Source organism: Mixophyes fleayi, chromosome 2, assembly GCF_038048845.1.
Source record: "Mixophyes fleayi isolate aMixFle1 chromosome 2, aMixFle1.hap1, whole genome shotgun sequence".
NCBI classification, from domain to species: domain Eukaryota; kingdom Metazoa; phylum Chordata; class Amphibia; order Anura; family Limnodynastidae; genus Mixophyes; species Mixophyes fleayi.
Genome location: NC_134403.1, coordinates 232,388,293 through 232,409,567, shown reverse-complemented (window position 1 = coordinate 232,409,567; position 21,275 = coordinate 232,388,293). Strand labels below are relative to the sequence as shown.

At 38.5% G+C, this 21,275-nt stretch overlaps 1 protein-coding gene across 8 annotated transcripts in view; it reads left to right on the top strand.

The window, feature by feature from the left end:
* Positions 1-21,275, top strand: part of NAV1 (neuron navigator 1) — a 199,889-nt gene that overhangs the window by 120,501 nt on the left and 58,113 nt on the right. For 4 of the 8 annotated variants that reach the window (XM_075195613.1, XM_075195614.1, XM_075195621.1 and 1 more), the window contains 13 exons: positions 3,971-4,012; positions 4,143-4,285; positions 11,432-11,599; positions 12,254-12,306; positions 12,524-12,547; positions 12,675-12,752; positions 13,324-13,407; positions 13,720-13,831; positions 14,055-14,176; positions 16,082-16,135; positions 17,909-18,087; positions 18,294-18,456; positions 18,923-19,079. In XM_075195613.1, coding sequence (XP_075051714.1) covers positions 3,971-4,012; positions 4,143-4,285; positions 11,432-11,599; positions 12,254-12,306; positions 12,524-12,547; positions 12,675-12,752; positions 13,324-13,407; positions 13,720-13,831; positions 14,055-14,176; positions 16,082-16,135; positions 17,909-18,087; positions 18,294-18,456; positions 18,923-19,079 — 1,379 coding nt within the window. The remainder of the gene's footprint in view (positions 1-3,970; positions 4,013-4,142; positions 4,286-11,431; positions 11,600-12,253; positions 12,307-12,523; positions 12,548-12,674; positions 12,753-13,323; positions 13,408-13,719; positions 13,832-14,054; positions 14,177-16,081; positions 16,136-17,908; positions 18,088-18,293; positions 18,457-18,922; positions 19,080-21,275) is intronic. The other 4 variants (XM_075195615.1, XM_075195617.1, XM_075195618.1 and 1 more) reach the window with 4 other exon arrangements.

Here is a 21,275-nt window from a genome sequence, read left to right as displayed (position 1 = left end):
GGATACTGGTGTATTAAAAACAGCAAAAATAACAATAACAAGGCAAAAAGTCCTGAATGTAGACTGGGAAGGGTGGGTAGTGCACTTACCTTCCTCCCCAGATATACTCGTCCTGGTGCTTCTGCTTGTGACTATTCTCCAGGTGTAGAAATCTCCCACATCCGTAGACTGTTCCTCTGGACACGCTTGAACGGTGCAGGTAATTCGCGCATGCGCCTTGTATAGCGTCAGCGATCCTTTCTCTAATGTGAAGATGTTGGCTGAAGCGGATTTCTTAAGTAAAGTATATGAGCCACAACTCTCCCAGGGGATTTGCTTGCAGCCGGAAGCTGTACAGCGGGACCCGCTGAAGTGCTGCGATGTATCCGCGTATGCGCCTGGAGTATTTATCGGCGGTCTGCTGTCCAAAGAATGGCAGATGATAAAGACAATGTCAAAAAGTAAAATAAATGTCAATAAGGTAACCTATGCGTTTCACCACGCTGGGGGCTTCCTCAGGGATATTGTGTGAGCGATGAAAACGGCAGCACTTCCAAATGGCTTAAGTACTGTTCTCATTGGTGTTTAAAAAGTCTCTTATTGGATGGAATCTTAGAGTGACATATATACAGTCACTCCCTAAGCCTCCTCTTCAAACATATATCGTGAAAGGGAGGGTGAATAGATGCAAAATATTCTATAATTAGATAAATGACAGGCAAATGAAAATAACATTGCTTATGGTAATAAACTCAAAATGAGTTTGGATTGATGTAATTAAGCAGGTAATTGTGCGTATGGCGTCAGATGTTATACAGATAGAGCCAAGGTTTCCTAATGGAGGATGCTTATAAAAAGTGATTAAGATCAAAATCAATATTCAGACCTTGAGGGTTCAGAGTTTTAAGCGTATATATGAATCTGGTCTCGTGTTGTGAAATCAACCTTATGAAACACCTCCCCTCCAAGGTTTTTTAACTTTGTAGATACCCATAAAACTCAGAGTAGAAGGGTCGTGTTCATGACAAAGAGAAAAGTGGTCTGAGACACTATGTGTCTTTATCTCATTGAGAATGTTACGCTGGTGTTCTGCTATTCTTACTGATAGTTTTCAAATTGTACGGCCAATATACTGTTTTCCACATGGGCACGTAAGTAAGTAAATCACACCCAATGTGTCACATGTGATTCTCTCTTGTATTTGAAAGGTTTCACCTGTAACGTTGGAAGCAAAAGACAGGATAGCTTTTGTTTCCTTAATCTTGCATCTTTTGCATGCTACATAGCGATTACAATAGTAGAAACCAGGAGTTTTTTCATTTAACCAAGTTCCCATCTTGGTAGTTGGAGCATCCCCGCTTTTTACAAGTAAGGACTTCAAGTTATCTGATTTTTTTGTATACAAAGGCAGGTTTAGATGGTAAGATTTGCTGTAATTCATTGTCCCCTAGCAGTATGTGCCAATGCTTTTTAAAAATCCGTTCGATTTTCTTGTAGTACCTACTATATTTGGTGATAAAGGGTAGGACTGGTCCCTTTGTCATCTCATGATTTTTGGGTGTCTTTTTATTCCCAAATAGGGCACTTCTATCTGTTGTTCTGAGTTGTTCATATGCAGCTTCGACATTTTTATGGTCATACTCCTTTTCCTGAAACCTCTCGTTCAGAATTAGAGCTTGTTTGTCGTATTGTTCGAGGTTTGTACAGTTTGATCTAAGCCTCGTATATTGTCCTTTAGGGATATTTCTGAGCCAGTTAGGATGGTGGCTACTCGATGTGTGTATAAAGGAATTGCAATCTACTTTTTTAAAAAAGTTTTTGGTTTGTATCATGCCGTCTTGAACATAGATTTCTAGGTCAAGAAATTCTATTTTTTGTTCATGGACATGATGAGTGAAGGATAAGTTGAGTGAGTTTTGAATTATGTAAGTAAGGAATAGGTCCAATTGGATGTGATCTCCCTTCCATATACAAAACACATCGTCTATGTTTCTTCGCCACATCACAATGTGGTCCGAGAAAGGATTGTTTTGCCATATATGCTTCTCCTCCCATTGGGCTACAAACAGGTTCGCGTAACTTGGCGCAAACTTTGCGCCCATAGCAGTTCCGCGAACCTGTTTGTAGTGAGTCCCACCCGAAAAGAAGTAATTGTGACTCAGGACGAATAATATCCACTCTACCAGAAAGTCTATCTGTTCCGGGGGAAGGTCCGAAATGTTACTCAGAATTTGTCTGGTATGGTCACACCCTGCTTGGTGGTCAATCACTGTATACAGTGAGACCACATCACATGTAAGGAAGACATAATTAGACTTCCAGCTAACCATCTCCAGTGTTTCGAGCAAGTGACATGTGTCCCTTAGGTAGCTCTTCTGTAATTTAACAAGTGGCTGGAGAAAGTGGTCTATGTAGCTTGAGAGGTTAGTTGTTAGGGAACCAATTCCCGAGACGATCGGTCGTACTGGTGGGTTTTGCAGAGTTTTATGAATTTTGGGCATATGATAAATCACAGGAATTCTGGGATTTTGTACTGACAGGAACTTGTATTCTTCCTTATTAATTATGCCTCTAAGGGCAGCTTTACTCAGAAGTGAGTGAAGATTCTTAAGAAACAGAGATGTGGGGTCTCCTAAAAGGGGTTCATAGGTGGTTGTATCCGACAGCTGCCCTTTGATCTTAATCACTTTTTATAAGCATCCTCCATTAGGAAACCTTGGCTCTATCTGTATAACATCTGACGCCATACGCACAATTACCTGCTTAATTACATCAATCCAAACTCATTTTGAGTTTATTACCATAAGCAATGTTATTTTCATTTGCCTGTCATTTATTTAATTATAGAATATTTTGCATCTATTCACCCTCCCTTTCACAATATATGTTTGAAGAGGAGGCTTAGGGAGTGACTGTATATATGTCACTCTAAGATTCCATCCAATAAGAGACTTTTTAAACACCAATGAGAACAGTACTTAAGCCATTTGGAAGTGCTGCCGTTTTCATTGCTCACACAATATCCCTGAGGAAGCCCCCAGCGTGGTGAAACGCGTAGGGTACCTTATTGACATTTATTTTACTTTTTGACATTGTCTTTATCATCTGCCATTCTTTGGACAGCAGACCACTGATAAATACTCCAGGCGCATACGCGGATACATCGCAGCGGGTCCCGCTGTACAACTTCCAGCTGCAAGCAAATCCTCTGGGAGAGTTGTGGCTCATATACTTTACTTAAGAAATCCGCTTCAGCCAACATCTTCACATTAGAGAAAGGATCGCTGATGCTATACAAGGCGCATGTGCGAATTACCTGCACCGTTCAAGCGTGTCCAGAGGAACAGTCTACGGATGTGGGAGATTTCTACACCTGGAGAATAGTCACAAGCAGAAGCACCAGGACGAGTATATCTGGGGAGGAAGGTAAGTGCACTACCCACCCTTCCCAGTCTACATTCAGGACTTTTTGCCTTGTTATTGTTATTTTTATTTTTGCTGTTATTTTTGCTGTTTTTAATACACCAGTATCCAGTGTTTAGTGGCTTAATTCTGGTAACACATATTTATGGACTCCAGTGATACACCACAGCCCCCACTGGCATATCTATCTAATCCAACTGAGAAGTGCTTGGATATCCATTTATCTGGTTTTGTTACTATTGTTTTCTTTTTGAACTGTGTTCATAAATGCTTGGTTTGATGCCATAATACAGAATATACTTTTATTTATTTTAGATCTCTGTTATACATTACTCCATTCTGTTTCGCGCTGGGGAATTGTGTATGTTTGGCATGGCTTATCTAGGAGTATAGACCAACTCCTATCCCTTTGTTCCCCTTGCTGCCTTATATCACCCTCACTTGGAAAGCGCAGATCCCCTATTTCTCTTTCATACCACATTATTAAAGTTGTTTTCATGGAAGTTTTCCTTTTTAAGGTGGGAAAAATCCCAATTCGTAGATTTACTGTAGAACTTTGTTTCAACAGCTCTGTCCAGGACAGAAACACATTACCTAAGAAAGGATTGCGGTAAGTACTTAACACATTTTACAGTTTCAGACTTAGTATTTTGCTCTACATTAATAGAACTACAGTATTAAAACTTCCTTAAATAAAGTACTACTTGTGTCTTACTTCTTCCTTTAATGTTTCCTCTAAGGTATCCATCACATTCTCAGGATGAGCCAAAGGAGAGGCGTCATTCACACACCATTGGGGCAATCCAGGATAATGATGACTTGTCTCCTCTACCCCCACCTCTCCCACTTACCAATGTGGGCAAACCCCCCTTAGCATGCTTGGGTGAGTTTAGTTTATCCTCTGTACTTAATATTCTCATGTTTTGTTCTCTCTCACATGCTGAATGGTGTGATAAGTGGAAAAGTTTCAACTGGTTTTGGCAGTCTACATTGGGACTGATTCAGAGTTGGCTGCAAAATTGGCGTAATTTAAGTTTCAAAAGTTGGGTATAAAAATTATTTGTATTTATGCCCATATGCTAAGCCATACACATCTTAAGATCCGCGTAGGTCAGCACCAGTAGCATAAGTGCCTAGTTTACACCAGGCACGTGTCTCAGGCACTTACGTCCCACTTGCACCCATGTTTTAATCATTTGTTTTATGTGCAACAAACACATTCACCATTAGGCATCAATAAAACTTAAAATAATAAAAAAACTTCTAATACAGATGAAACAACTCCCAGTCTCTTTACAAAAAGAACTAACACATTTTTGCTTAAAACAAGCACACAAATGCTTAATATATACCCCAGCGATGAAAAAGCACAAATCTGCTTTGGCAGTTCAATCACAAACATCCAATTCACTAGTGCCGGAGAGCATCATCAACCACTATTTATACCTGCCTCTTACCAGCTGCAAGCAATATGGCTTTCTCAGTCATATGTACGTAATGTTTCCAGTCTGCATCCATTCGAAATTGCACATACACTCCCTTTGTGTACACGACCATCATTTCCCTCTCCCACCTTTCCAGGTGCAGGCTGGCTTGAGTGGCAGAATCATGCGACTATGCATGGGTGCATATATACGTGCACCTAATTTTTGGGCATGTGGATATCCATTTCATGCAAGATACTACTTGCATTGCCTTCACACTGCATCAATCACAATGTCTCTCTGTAGCACTCCCAGGGCTTCCAGCAGGTATTAGAAGTGGTTGTACAGCATCTAACTGAGACTGGGGCTAGTAGTGAGAGCTCCAGTTCCTATAGAGAGCCAACTGCTGTCTCACCTATTCCAGTAAATTGATCCACAGTGCACAAAGATAGGAGCAGCCTAGACATATCAGCGGTTATACAAGCTTGTACTTAAGGGCTGGAAAAAAAGTAATAGTGCTTAAATTATAAATAAATCGTACTATTCAAGATTCGATGCTCTAATTAATGTTGCCATCGTAACAAGGCTAGTTGCCAAAGAGAAATATCCGCACTTCCTCATCTCCATATCAACCACAGACAGATAAAAATATATTCACAACAGTTTCACTACAGCAGCAGGAAACCATGATAAAACATGTATTGTTACATTTTAAAACATTAAAGACTATTCTATTTCATAAAGACTTTATGGACTGAAACTGGATCAGCATATAGTGGAAATATGGTGCAGTGCTGACTATCTGTTTGAATGAATTGCCTGAAATGAACTAGCAATTTATAGGAGAATGACTCTGTACATTAATTGCACATCACATTTAGGATAGTTATCATGTCTCTCAAAACAGAGCGATGAGTACAAGATCCGAAATTTTAATAATTAAATAACCGTATCGCACTTTTGTGAATACGAATTACTCTATGTGACAAGGAGGTTCTAACATCACTTTGTCAAAGCGCTCTCTCAGTGTCATATTACTTGGAGGTAACTTTACAGCCATGTAACAGCCTCTTCTGACAGCTGGTAATACCTGAAGGGAGCGTGGGAAATCTAACGGTCTTTAAAAGGTGAGACCCGGCCTTGAAACAGGGATGGAAAAACAAAGTGCAGAGGTTGTTGTTTTGGAGAGCGCATGCATTGGAGGTTTTGACTTCTGCTGGACCAGTGCTCGGTGGGCTGCTTTGTATCAAATTTCTACCACGCTGGTAGAGTGGGCCAATCGGCCATAATTCGAGGATCCATGAGTAAAGGTGATTGCAGTCCTCTGGGCTAGAAACTAAGGAGCAGGGTGTGTGTTAACCCTGCCTGGCTTTTGTTTAAAGTGTATTTTTATTCTGGTTTATTGTATAACAATAAAATACCATTGTACTTCTTAACTACTTTGCCTGAGAATGTACTGGGCGTACTTTGCCAATATAGTAAGGCGCCCCTGGGTGGCCAGCCAGCTCAAAGTGGGCATAGTTGGGCCAGATAAAACTGGTATGTTTACAACATTGTACACCGATCCTTACACACGTCACATTACTTATCACAGAATATTAGCTGTAGTTGGTTAAGCTGGGTACACACTACAGAAATTTCGACCAACTTTTTATGCCGAGCGATTTTACATGCGACCGATGGTCCGATCGCTCGGTCCATGGACTGCATACACACTAGCCTTGTTTAGAACGAGAAAGGGAAGAGCGGATGTCCCGTTAGCGACTTTTTACAGCCATGTTGTCGTGAGCAATGACTGTAATTTCGTACTCACTGTTGTGGATCGGTCGGAAGTTTATACACACTACATAGCGGAAATGAGATTGGAACGAAAATATTAAACAGTACGACCAACCAAATGAGGCGATAATCGTCCATTTGGGCAGACTTTCGACCATCGTGTCACTGCACACACTGACCCGACTTTTGAACGAGCGGTTGTATGTTGGCTGTTTGAGCCGATTATTGGACGAAAACAGTGTAGTGTGTACCCAGCTTTAGGCTTTTCTTTTGGCTTGTTTCTATATGGAACTGTGCTCGCTTTTGCAAGAGGCATTCTGTGATTAATCACTCAGCATACATTCAAACATGAACACAGAGAAAACATGCATATATCTACTGCTGTTAATAGTCTGGTGGATGGCTGTATTAACATGACAACTGCAGAGCTGGATTATTTGCTTAGGCGACAGAAACTGAATTATCTGAATTAACATACAATGTGGATGAGACTGTTAATGCACACTGAAGTACCACACCAGAATACAAAGTTATTAAATTGCTGACATTCTTTGAAACAAGACAGTGGTGGGAAAAACACAGAATTTGTTGCTTTTTGTTTTATTTTATTTTTTTACACATTTTATTTTGAAATAACAGCATGTACAACTAATTGAAATCAGCAAAGTAGAGTTCCACGGTGTAACAGCAATACATGAATGAACAAAAATAACAAAGAAAAGAACAGAACATTGTAAGAATGTCATTTTAAGACTGTGAAGGTAAATTATGAGTAGGGAGGGGAGGTTTTTTCAAGGGATGCACACATAGAGCCACACATAGAGCTACAAAATATTCTGGGTGTATCCTTGTATAGGTCAAATGGATTGTCAATTACTAAAGTTAGTGAAATTATCATTGGTATTGCAAATGTTATTGTTATGTGAGAGGTCAGACTCATGGACAATGATCGGTAGTTATGACGTAGGAAGGATAATGGAGGCAAAAGTGAATCAAGATACCCAGATGGGTTTGTATTTTGTCTGTTTTATCCCGGTAGATGATAAGTTATTCTTTCCATGAAAGCATTGAACCAAATTTATTCTTTACATGCTGGAGAGGTGGTGAGGAAGAGTCTTTCCAGGATTTGGCTGGTCTCAGAATATGAGAAATAAGTTTATTAGTCTATGTTCCTAAACCAGAGACGGGGAGGCACAGCAGAGCATTCAAAGGAAAGAGTCAGAATTTTATACCAAAATCTGCTCAATTAATGAATGAACGTCTCTCCAAAATTTTGAGATCTTGAGACAGCACCAACAAATATGGTCTCCTCTGAGCCCAAATCCTCCAGCATAGTAGGTACTAGGTACCATCTGTAATAATTTTTATAGAAATTTACTTTATTCATGGTAGAGATAGAGGCCCTATTTCTAATACTGCGCCTAATGTCATTATCATTCAAGGTGGCCAAAACTTTTTCGCATTCAGGTTCATGTGCAAACAAGGATTCGGCGGCTTTAGATATAAGTAAAGAATAGAGTATAAAGAGAGATCATACTTTTTCTATTAGGAGTGTGGTAGCATATTCTCTCAAATGGGGTTAGGCCTCTAAGCACAAGAGATTTAGGTAAAGACTGCAGATAGGAGTTACATTGCAAGTATTCAAAAACAGTAGTCCAGGGTAGGCCACATTTCACTCCCTCCTTTGTGAGGTGAGTTGGCTCTACTTTTAGCTGAGAAGTGCAAGACTTTGAATCTTTTATTCACAATAACGGAGATATCGATTGAACAGGTGCAATTTCATATATATAAAAAAGAACAGCAGGACAGAACAGAATCCTCCAAACTTTTTCATAGTTTGGAGGATTAACTGAGCCATTCTCAATAATTGCAAACTTATACTAAATGTGATGTAAAAATGAAAGGGAAAGTACAGAAATTGAAGTCAGAATGTGGAATTAGGAATAAAGAAATTTGTTGGGTACAAAAAGGATTATGATGAAAATAAAGGATTTAATTTACAGTTGCATTTATATCAAATTTTGCTTTGTTTTACTACGCACTCACAGTAAAACATGGTTCCATCCAAGTTGCACATGCAACCCATGTGATTGGGGTTATGCATGTGCAACTCACATACAGTAAGGGCATGCCTGAGTAGATCACATTTACAGAAGGCTTATCTTTTGTGGATACTCAACATTTGGTGCAAAGAGCTCCCCATCCCACCCACCAAAGTGAAATAAGCACTATGGCTCAAAGCCTGGGTGGTTACAGCTAATGCAGTTGGACAACACAGCATGGTGGCCTCAAAAGCCGCAGCAATTGATGACAGGCTGTGCTAATCCTCCTGCAAAAGGGTGATTTGCAGCTTTTCGTGTTCTAGTGTGTGTTCTCCCATTGAGCACAGATGTGGGTACATCTTTATTTAAAATAAAATAATTTTAATGCTTGTGTTTTTTTCAGTACTTTACTATTGGACTCTACAGCGGGTCCTGAATGCCAGGCCATGTTGGTGCTTGTAGTTCTACAAAAGCTCTGGAAGCTATGGATATGCTGGTACTTTTAGTTGTACAGGCGCCAACATACTCAAGCAGTTTATGGCTGCCAGGGCTTGCTGGGTCCAGTAGAGCCACATACTAAAATACTATTTGTTTTTATTATTACTATTATTAATATTATTATTATTATTTTTATTGTTTTGACATTACCTCAACATACACTGCCCAGTGGTGTTGGTAACAGCTCCAATGCTGGTTTTCCTAAGGGGAAGGGGGAACTTTTTTGTTGTCCTGGTTCCTTGTGCTGAACAGGGAAATGCAGGTTTCCCTCTTTTCTAGTGGGACTAGTACAGCCTGTTGTAGCCTGGTCCTGGTTGCTGCTTTTGTACCTTGACCTTCACCTTGCAATTTCTAATGATGCCCCTACATGTCATTATAGTGAGGTGATTAGGGAAGCCATTTCTGATTTTAAAGCACTGGGTTCGCCAGAGATCTGGGCGAAAATCTATAAGAATATATACAAAATGTCAAAGTGTATTAACCATTCAGAAATGCTTATTAAAATGGTTCACAGGGTGTATCTTACACCAGACAAACTACATAAAATCTGGCCGTCAGAAACCAAATACTGTTGGAGAAATTGTGGGGAAATTGGTACGCTTATACACGTGTTTTGGAACTGTCCTAAGCTACAACCCCTGATTAAATGGTTCACATGGTACGAATTTTTCTTAGGGTACAGACCTGTGTCTGCCACCTAACTCTCCCATGCTGTATACCCCTCTGGAGGGTAGATGTCCTGTTTTCAAAATGTATTTTTATGGTTGATTGGGTTTAATACGGCCAGTCTCCGACTCTTACCCCCCTGTCTGTCTGTCTCCCCCTCCCCCTTGAAGTCTTTGTCTTATGTGTATTTGAATGTTTCTTGTGTTATTGTTTGTTGTTTCTTTTTTGATTGTTTGTTTATGGGCAGTTCTGACTGATTTATTGGATCTACATTATGCACTGTACTCTGTTGTAACTGCCATGTTCTTTTTACTAAAAACTTAATAAAAACCTTTTAAGTTAAAAAAAAACCAAAAAGCACTAGGTGACATGATTTTTATAGATAGTGATGTTGTATTCGATAAGGAATTCTGTAATTTTAAATCTCTTGGGTTATTATCAGATCGTGATACTAACCCTTAACTCTTTTATCTACTAATTCTGTTATTATACTTCACAATGAATTTATTTCTCTTGTGGCTACTGGCCTCTTGTGGCCTCTTGAGGTGCAAGGAATGCATGCTGGTTATAGTGCATATTGATTCCTTATTTTCACTCATAACTCAATAACTTGGTATCCATGCAGGTATCATGGTATCCATGATCAGAATAGTTATAATTTCTATGTGATGCCATTTTATATTTACTGATGCATAATTATTTTTTCCTTGACTGGGCTTACTCTCTACTATGTAAATTATTTAATTTTCAGCGTACATGTAAAGTTAAACCTCACCCTAGGGAGGGGATACAGTTTTTAAGGTGGCTAGAACTGAAGCTTACTAGATTCATAAATTAGTCACTAGAGAACCACATGGATTGAATACCACCTGAGATTTAACTTGTAGTTCTTAGCATTGTGTTTTTGCTTTTCTTTAGTGCTGTTCAAAATTTATTTTCTGCATTTTGTATCTGTTATAATTGATATATGCTATCTGGGTTATGCTTAGTTGTTTTTTTATGTTTTACTAAACACACTATTTATACTCCATGCTATGATAATGGGGTGTACTGTTGGAAACAGGTCAACAGTTTGGGTATATGACACTCTTTATATGTAGGTGCCTAATCCACTGTTACGGTGTCTTTATTTTTTAATTGTCATCAAGCTTAATAAAGGGCTTTCATTTAAGCCATTATGCTGGCTTTGCCAAGTTTTCTACATACAGGTGGGAGGTCCCTGCTTTCAACCCCTGGTTGCTAGAAATAGAGTATCCCTAGATGTTGCACACTGATCCGTAAGCACAGGTTATGTTACGGACCACGGAGCGTAAACTAGCTGCTTCAGCTTTTGTTTTTCATTCTGATTTAAATCCGCCTTGGCTACACTGTCATGTTACACAGGGAAAATTAAAAACACTCATTGACAGAATTACCCCTTTCAGTTCCTCAGCATATAACCCAGCTGCTTCTTCAGTGAACTTAATACATGGTTTTTGTCCAGAGCCTCCAGTTGCTTTGTGCGCTGCCTACATGCAGGTTAACTTTATTTTAAGTTTTTAGTTGCTTTTAAAGATTCCCCTGTTAAATCCATGTAGTCTATTAGTAGTGGTAAAGTTTTTGTTCTTTTCTCTGTCACAGTGAGTCCATCTTCTGCTCCTCGTATTGCTCGTTCTAGTAGTATCCCGGCTCAAGACTCTTCTTTTGAACTTTTCGGCTCTTCAAATTTGGGTAGTTCACTGTCTTTGGCCGATCGTCCCAAAGGAGCAATGACTAGATCTGGCTCGTTTAGGGACCCCCCTGATGATGGTGAGAGCAACTAAACTGGTAAAATTAACTTGAAGGGAATAACATGAAAATAAGGTAAAAGCCAGTATTAAGTGGAGTTCACCATGTTATGTTAATATTAAATCTGGTTTCATTATTGCTTGTGATTACATGTGATTAATTCTGGTCGCCTAATTCAAACAGGCAGCTCTGTTAGTCGGTGCTCCACCCCTGTGTACTGCCCCGTATTTGTGAGGGGCACATACATTAATGGAGGGGCATCGATAACAACTGTGCAGGTTTCAAGCTGGCTAGCATACAGCAGAGGACTGTGGGACCATTTAAGGCATCGCATGTAAGAGAGAATCCAGAATTTTTCTTAACTTAGTGAACTCCACCTAATGCAAGATTTTAAGTTTTGGGTGAAATTATTCCTTAAGCTTTATTACATATAAATGCTGTGTACTTTTGCAGCTTTTTTTCTTTGTCTGCAGTATTATTTTGCAAACAGATTGTCTGTACAGGACTACCAATGAAAAGCGGTGCTTCCCTTTTTGTATGTAGTATGCTAACCACAATTTGAGCACTGTAAAATAAATTTACATTTTCATATTTAGTTCCTTTAAAAAAAAAAATGTTTTGTGTTCTTGACAAATAGATTTGGCTTATACTAATATAATCACCTCTGTTTTTCAGTTCACGGTTCTGTTCTGTCTCTGGCATCAAGTGCATCTTCAACATATTCCTCTGTAAGAACCAACTGTATGGAAGTTTAGTGGCAGCCAAAGCTACCTATGCTTCATACATTACACATATACATTTGCAGTGCATGAAAGAGTCTCTGCTTGTGCTTTGAATGCAAATAAGAACATAGTAATGCATATTAATAATAAGCTGGAATTGGATCTGCTCATGCTGTAACCTCCTCTCCCTCTTTTTCTTTGGCATGTCACGCTTATCTATCAGGCTGAGGAAAGGATGCAGTCGGAGGTATATTCAAAGTTCTTTCCTGTGTTGCCGAGTTTCTCTTTGCCCTCTTTTGCTTTCCTCAAATATTATTGTTTTGTGAATAACTAACAAATTATCGTTTTATTTTATTTTTTTGTGCGTAATGCAGCAAATCCGTAAACTGCGTAGAGAACTGGAATCCTCACAGGAGAAAGTAGCAGCACTGACATCTCAACTGTCTGCTAATGTAAGTAACACATTGGACTTGGAACTCTTGGGACAACTGGTCACTTTAAGTAAACTTAATCATGATTTAGTCAGACTAATTTATGCCTTACCAATGCTGCATGAAATTTGCAAGTTTTTTTCAATGTACTTGTTTAGCTCATAGTCCTCTGTTTTCATGTTAGACAAACCGGGAAGCAACTACTGTTAAAAATGGGGTATTTTAAGTTTCTTTCATAGAATTAGAATTTAACAAAAATTTCAACTATTTTCAGGTAACACTGCTGCTCTTAAAATTACACAGAGCATGTGCAGAAGGGGAGAAACACATTCTACCAAATTTTCACCTGCTCACTATGAATTTACATCCTTTCTGCACATACTAAGAACATATTATTGATCTGCTACCAAATGTAAGCATTTTTTAGCGTGACATGGGACTAGAAAAGGACCAGCATTTTGCTTTGACTGTAAGATATAATGGAATATTGCCAAGATAACCAACCAAGTGCAGATGGAAATGTATTACTCAATAATGACAGTCCTTTTCATTTTTATTATAGGCTTTTTCAATAATGATTTATTTTGTGCAGGCAAATTTAGTGGCAGCGTTTGAACAGTCTTTAGTGAACATGACATCCAGATTGCGCAATCTAGCTGATACTGCACAAGAGAAGGTAAGGAATACCAACCTTGCAAAAGTAATAGGCTTCACAATTCCACCCGCAATAACAACAATTCTCAGTAAAACTAAAAGTGTGATAGGTAAATACTAAGCACATTCCAAATTGGTAGGTTTTACCAAAGTGAGCCATACCATTGCATTATGGTCTGATTTTGTTTCAATATAGCCATTAAAAATTATGCGATTACAGCATGTAACTTTATATGATAGCTCCTTTGACTACTCTGAAAATGAAACAACTACATGCTACACGAAAAGGCAATGCCCTGTTTGAATTTTTAAAACTGTAATTTCTCAATTCTAGGACTCTGAACTTGTGGAACTGAGGGAAACAATTGATTTACTAAAATGCAAGAACTCTGAAGCTCAAGCTGTTATCCACGGAGCACTTAATCCTCCAGATCCTGCACCGAGAGGTACTATTGTGTTTTGTGTTATACACAAGAAAGTTTAAAATAATTAGCATCTTTTCTACTTTTGTATTCTGATATCTGTTTTAGCAACCTCCTGGATTTTGTAAAATATTATTATATTACTAAAGTGTTGTCTCTTCCTCTCCTTGCTAAATGAATCATGTGCTTTTCTATGACTGCAGTTTTCGAATACCACATTTGGCATCTTCTTCTTGTGTTCTCTTAGAACTGAGAATTAGGCGTCAAAATTCATCGGACAGCATTTCCAGTCTAAATAGCATCTCCAGTCACTGCAGTGTGGGCAGTGTCAAGGATTGTGACAGCAAAAAGAAGAAGAAGAAAAGTTGGGTAAGTTGCACAACACTGCATTTCATTTGAGTAACTTATGTGTAAATGTCAATAATACACTCAACCTGGAAGTTTTATTTCTTGTAGAATGAGAATGACGATAAAACGTGTGACTCGTTAATAATAAGAGTCACAACCAAAAACGGGGCAATAGCAAAAAAAAAAGTACTAAAAAGCTTGACATATCACCATTTAATAAGTATTCATCCCCCTTGTCAAAAGTTATTTGAACCACCTCTGGCAGCAATTGTAGTCAATTGTCTTTATGATAAGTCTATTAACTTTGAATTTCACATTTCTACTTGCAAAATTGCTGAAGCATGTTCCTCATGTTCGATCACTCCAGTGCTGCTCTTCAGGTGTTCTTTGGATCATTGGCTTATTGGATAACAAACTTCTCCCCCAGTTTGAGCTTTATGGCAGAGGGTTGAAGTTTTGTCCATGATTTACCTGTAATGTGCACCATCTTCCCTTTGTTTATGCCAGGATTACCAGTCCCTGATGTTGAAAAGCATCCTTATAACATTATACTGGTGCCATCTGTGGGAATGGTGTTACAGGGCTGCTGAACAGTGTTTAATTAATTGCCGCTTAGCATTTAGGTTAAAAGTTCAGCTTTAGTCTCATTAAAGATTTTTTCCCACATATATGCAGACATATATATAGATGATATTTTGGGCACATATGTTTTTTTGGTCACTGCTTCTTCTTTGCTACCCTCCCATAAAGGTCCTTTTAGTAGAATGTCTTGGAGGTGGTTGACCCAAGTAGATTATCTTCCATTGCAGCCAATGACTTCTGTAGCTCGTTCAATGTCACAGGTGTCCTTTCAGTAACTTCTCTAATCTATGTCGTTCGCAGTATGATTTTGACAGCGAGACTGTAGTGTCATGCTAGCAATCTATGTACAATGGACTGCACTGAACTCTGAGGGATGTTCAATGCCTTGCAATGGTCTTTGTACCCATCGGTGGTAATCGTTAACACGATTACCACAATTACGACACCCACTTGACCTACAAAGAAAAAACAAAAGTGTTAAAAATCGATGTAAATATTAATAGACTTACCTTTTAAACCGACTGTGCAGATCACCGATTGAGCAGTATGCTGACCGCAAGTGATTTCGAATGAAGAGCTGTCCAGCACTACAGTTTACGATCATCGCGACGTTTATTAATCTGAATTTAAAGCGACAATGTCGGGTCCCCGCAGGTTAAGTGTTTAAACACTTAACCCGACATTGCCGCTTTAAAATCGGATTAATACAAATCGTGATAACAGTAAACTGTAGTGCTGGACAGCTCTTCATTCAAAATCACTTGAGGTCAGCATATTGCTCAAATCGGTGATCTGCACAGTCGGGTTAAACGTAAGTCTATTAATATGCACATCGATTTTTAACACTTTCATTTTTTATTTGAAGGTCAAGTGGGTGTCGGGTTTTTTGCCATCGAAAAACCGTACCCAACTCGTACCCCTACCCAGATTTGTGCCTTTCTATAGTCATTTATCTTAACTTGTTTGGAGGGCTTTTTCGTCTTTATTCATTTACCATGACAAAATAAATGACAACAGGTGCAGCACTAAATTCTTACAGAGGTTTGAGTCCACTTCATTATATTTTTTACAAAGGTGGACTGAATGGTCAAATTGTGTGACTTGTAAAATAATGTGTTGCACCTATACAAATGTGAGCTTGCTGTTACGAGTGGTAGAAATACATCTGAAACATAACCTTTCCTTTGTTTGTGATCCGTGAAAAGATGTTATGGGGGCTGAATATTTTTGTTCAGGGTGGTGTGTGAATGTATAGAACAAGTGTATGCGTTTAGATATGTATATATAAACCCTCATTTACGTTATTACTGTAACAAGATATCCAACAGATGTGCTTTCTTCTAGCAGATTGATAATGTCATGTTCAGTGCTAACGAATCACCCAGAGGTTTTCAGAAGGTATTATTTTGTATAACACAGAGTAATTTGTGTGTTGTTTTAACTTAAGATAAAAACAAAACAAAATACAAAGTAAATATCTTAAAAGCTTTGCTTCTCCATAAAAGTGTATCCTTCTAATACAGTGTTAAGTACTAATCCTTTCACTGGAGAAAGAGAAATTGTTGCATTTTTACTTACATTAATCTGCAGTGCCACTCTATTACCCACCACAGTTTCAGTTTATCACATGGATTACTGATAACCTTTCAAATGTCTTTATTCCGCAATAGGTACTTTTAGCAAGTTAAACACGAATGGGATTAGAGTGCTTTTAAACAGACACCAATAAAAAGTGGAGACTTACTAATTATTATTATGGATACAAAGTGTTTTGTAATTGCTAGAATTTCAGCATTCATATACAAAACTTTTCTGACTAAAGATAGTTTCTGTAATAGCAGTGGGTGTTCCCTTGTCACCTGCTCAGTTTTGGAAAGTTTCTTAGACTTTTGGAGTGACCTTAAATATATTGTAGATATTAATTAGGTCATATCTAAGGTACCTATTTTTAAAAGTGAACTATTTTGAAGATGCTGTTTAACCCAATGGTGAGCAACTTGATTCATTTGGAGGCTTTATAAGCATCTACCAACAGCTCCAAATGGCAAGAGAATGCTTTTAAAAAAACAAATAAACAATTGATACAATAATATATTTTATTAATGTTAATTGAGCAAAATGAGTCTCCAGTACTGAAAATCTTTAGTAGAGCACTTGTGAACCACCATACAGCCTCAGCTGCACCAAGTAATGCCCATAAATATGTAAACTAATAATATGCCCATTAGTAAGCTATCAGTAGTAATAATACAGTAGTAATAATATCCAGTCATATGCCCACAGTAGCAGTAGTGTGCCAGTAATAGCAATAATATCCAGTATTAAGCCACTAGTAACAATAATGCCCAGTAATAGTAATATCAGTACCAGTAGCAAATGGTAACATGCGATTGGCAACACTAGTTCCCATTAATATAACACCATTTTGTAGTAATGTGCAATAATGTATGGCAATATTAGTAGTGCCTAGTATTATGTCAGATGTAATTCTAGTCGCCTGCAATAACCATAACGCCCAGTAATAAGCCATAAATGGTAGGGATGCCAGTAATAATAATTGTAAATATAATGGTCCTGATTCATTAAGGAAAGTAAAGCAAAAAAATAGTTACTTTGGACCTTGGCAAAACCATGTTGTATTGGAGGAGGAGCTAAATTTAAAATATGGGAGCAGATTTATAGTTGGGTTAGGGCATGTCCTAGATCAACTTTAAATTTCAGTGTACAAATAAAGCTTTCAAGTATTTTTGTGCTACAAAAAACAGCCAGTATTTTTATATTATGTGCAAAATAGTAAGCTATTTTGCACTCCTTGAATTGTAACATGGTTTTGTCCAGGAGAAAACCTACTCATTTTTTTGCCTTACTCTCCTTAATGAATCGGGCCCAATATGTCTATTTCTTTCAATCTGTTGGGTTGTTTAGGTTTTTTTGTTTGGGGTTTTTTGTTTTTGTTTTAAATACTAAATTATGTCTGAGAATGTGTTGCCAAAAAAAAGAAAGAAAGAAAACTCCCTTTTTTGATGTGTTTTTACTCCAGTCATAAATATAGATCCACAATCAGGTTGAGTTTTCATATTTTGGCTTTTAGTGTGGAATATGATTTTTATCACATAGCATTGTTATTCATTTATTTTGTGCTATGAGTATAACTACAGTTTATTTTAATAGTTGCGCAGCTCCTTTAATAAGGCATTCAACATGAAGAAAGGTCCCAAGTCAGCCTCCTCCTATTCTGATATTGAGGAGATGGCAACTCCCGATTCCTCAGCACCAACCTCGCCAAAACAGCAGCATGGACCTCCAGGGCCAACATCACCTTCCTTGCATTCCTCGCCTTCCTCTTCTGTGTATGTATCTCACATATACTTTTGTACCCTTTTGTTTGATAATACTGTTGCCAAGTGAACAAGTAACTGAACATTGAGATAGCACTGAACAATCTGTTTTAAACTTCAGTAATAAACATGTTCTGCCATTTTACAAGTATCTCCATTAAAATAGAATTTTGAATGCACACTATATAGGGAAATTGAATGTTTCCATACTTATTTAGTATATTTGAGGCTCAAGAAGGGGATGAGCCAGAAAAAAGAGAAGTGTCTGAGTTACGCTCAGAATTGTGGGAGAAAGAGATGAAGTTAACTGATATTCGTTTGGAAGCACTAAATTCTGCCCACCAACTGGAGCAGCTACGGGAGACCATGCACAATATGCAGGTAATAGTGAAGTTAAAAAAATAATTAAATTAGATGCAATTTTTTTGTAGTCACAATTAGCGTTAATGTTCCTCCCAAATGTGTTTTTTTGTTTTTGTTTTGTTTTGTTTCTTCAGTTATGCTATATTTTAGCAGTACAAATAAATATGTGCTAGTAGCCTGCTAGTTTAATAGTTAGAGATCACCAGGTTCTGCCATGCATTGTATGTAGAATATTCTTATTTATTGGTATTGTACTATTGCCAGTAAACCCCTTAGTCTCTCTATGTAAATTAGTACCATAAAACACTAAAATACATGTCGTATTCCATTTATAGAAGGAGAATTCCATAAAGGACTGTTTTTTTTCGTATCTGACTCCATTACCATTTTTTATTTATCCTTTTTTTTCTTTCATTTTTTTTAACTCCCTTTTTAGGGTTTCAATTTTGAACCTTATTTTTTTCTCTGCCCTCTTTCTCGTCAGCTGGAAGTTGACCTTTTGAAGGCAGAAAATGACCGTCTAAAGGTGGTACCACCCTCCTCATTACCTACAAGCAATCCTCCTTCCTGCCCCTCACCACGACGTTCCTTGGCATTGACTCTAACACAATCCCTTAGAATTCCTGCATCATCAGACATAGGTAATGAGAGATAGTGTGGAATCTGCATTGCTGTATTATTACCATAATCAATTGTAAGTACATTTTATGACAAATTACCTTAATAAAGAAAAGTAGAGCTCTTCCAACAGCATCATCATCAGTTATTTATATAGCGCCACTAATTCCGCAGTGCTGTACGGACAACTCACATCAGTCCCTGCCCCATTGGAGCTTACAGTCTAAATTCCCTAACGCATACACACACTGGGCAGCACGGTGCCGTAGTGGTTAGCACTTCTGCCTTATAGCACTGGGGTCATGAGTTCAATTCCCGACCAAGGCCTTATCTGTGAGGAGTTTGTATGTTCTCGTGTTTGCGTGGGTTTCCTCTGGGTGCTCCGGTTTCCTCCCACACTCCAAAAACATACTGGTAGGTTAATTGACTGCTAAAAAATTGACCCTATTGTGTGTCTGTGTGTGTTCTTGGTACAGCGCTGCGGAATTAGTGGTGCTATATAAATAAATGGTGATGATGATGACTAGGGTCAATTTGATAGCAACCAATTAACCTACCAGTATGTTTATGTGAGGAAACCCACGCAAACACGGCTAGAACATACAGACTCTACACAGATAAGGCCATGGCAATTGGAAGTCATGACCTCAGTGCTGTGAGGCAGAAGTGCTAACCACTGAACCACCGTGCTGCCCAGCATTTTGTACTGGTTTATGCTGTAAAAATGGTTGGTCAGTGCCTAGTACTTCCGCCAAAGTAAAATAATTAGTCAAAGAAGAAAGATCTTTTGTTGACAGGTATTAACTACATTTTGCACAGATAATCAATCATATTGCAACTATGTTAACATGAGTGATTTTGTAATGAAATCACAGGCCTATTTTTATGGAAGTATAGTCATGAACGGTTTAACTTTTTTCGTCCAATAGGTTTAATTTTAAACTTCTAGACCATGTAATAATATGAACATGGCTGTGTATATTGGTGAGTGTGTATTCGTGTGTGTGTGTGTGTATGTATAATATATATTATATTTAGATATAATATATGTAATGTACATACACACACCGATCAACAACATTAAAGTCATTGACAAGTGAAGTGAATAACATTAATTATCTTGTTACAATATGTTACATTATGTGGACGGCCAGTGTGTGTGTGCATCATTTACATTGGGAAGGACTATGAGAAGAACGCAAGCTGTTGGAGGCAGTGTGATGCTCTGGGTAATATTCTGCTGGGAAACCTTGGGTCCTGGCATTCATGTGGATGTTATTTTGACACGTCCCACCTACCAAAACATTGTTGCAGACCAAGCAAGATAATGCACTCTGCCATACTGCAAAAATTGTTCAGGAATGTTTTGAGAAACATGACAAAGCGTTCAAGGTGTTGACTTGGACTCCAAATTCCCCAGATCTCAACCTGATCAAGCATCTGTGGGATATGCTGGAATAACAAGTCAAAGCCATGTAGCCACCAGCTCACAACTGACAAGACTTAAAGGATCTACTGCTAACGTCTAGGTTCCAGATACCACAACATACGGACTCATTCGTATGTCTGAGCTGCATTATATCTGTGCCAAATATAATTTTAAATTATCTTATGGGGTATTTTAATCCAACCTCTTCCTGGCCCACAGACGGATCCTTTTGTCCCATTTAAACTTGCAGTCCCTCAATAGGCAGGCCTGCATTTTCTTGTTTCGGATGTAGTCACTATGCACAGTTATTGCAGGCAGTGTACAGAGAGAGTTCCTGGCCTCAATATACATCATGTAGGATTTCTTACATGTACCAGTCGGGAAGGGGGCACCGGTGTCTTTTTCGTTTTGGCGGTACAGAAATTTCAGTTCCTGCTCAGGGTCCTGCCTTCTCATTCTGGACATTGCGCCTCGTGGGTTTCCAAGGTTTTGGCGGTCATGGCAGGGCTACGGCGCACCCGGCGAGTCATGATAGTACCCTGTCTGGACGACCACTTTCCGAGAGCTCTGTCATCTCTCTCTCACAGACAGATCTCCATCCAGTTCCTGGAAGTACACGTCTGGGTACGGAAACTACATAGGTCTCCACACAATCTGCCACAGCAGATACGTTTCCTAGATCTCATCTTCTGTACTGTGACCCACAGGGTCTTCCTACCGAAGGACAGGGCCCTGTCATTTCAGCGAAGAAAAGGATGTTTCTGGTGCGGAGAGAAGTTTTCTCTTCTCA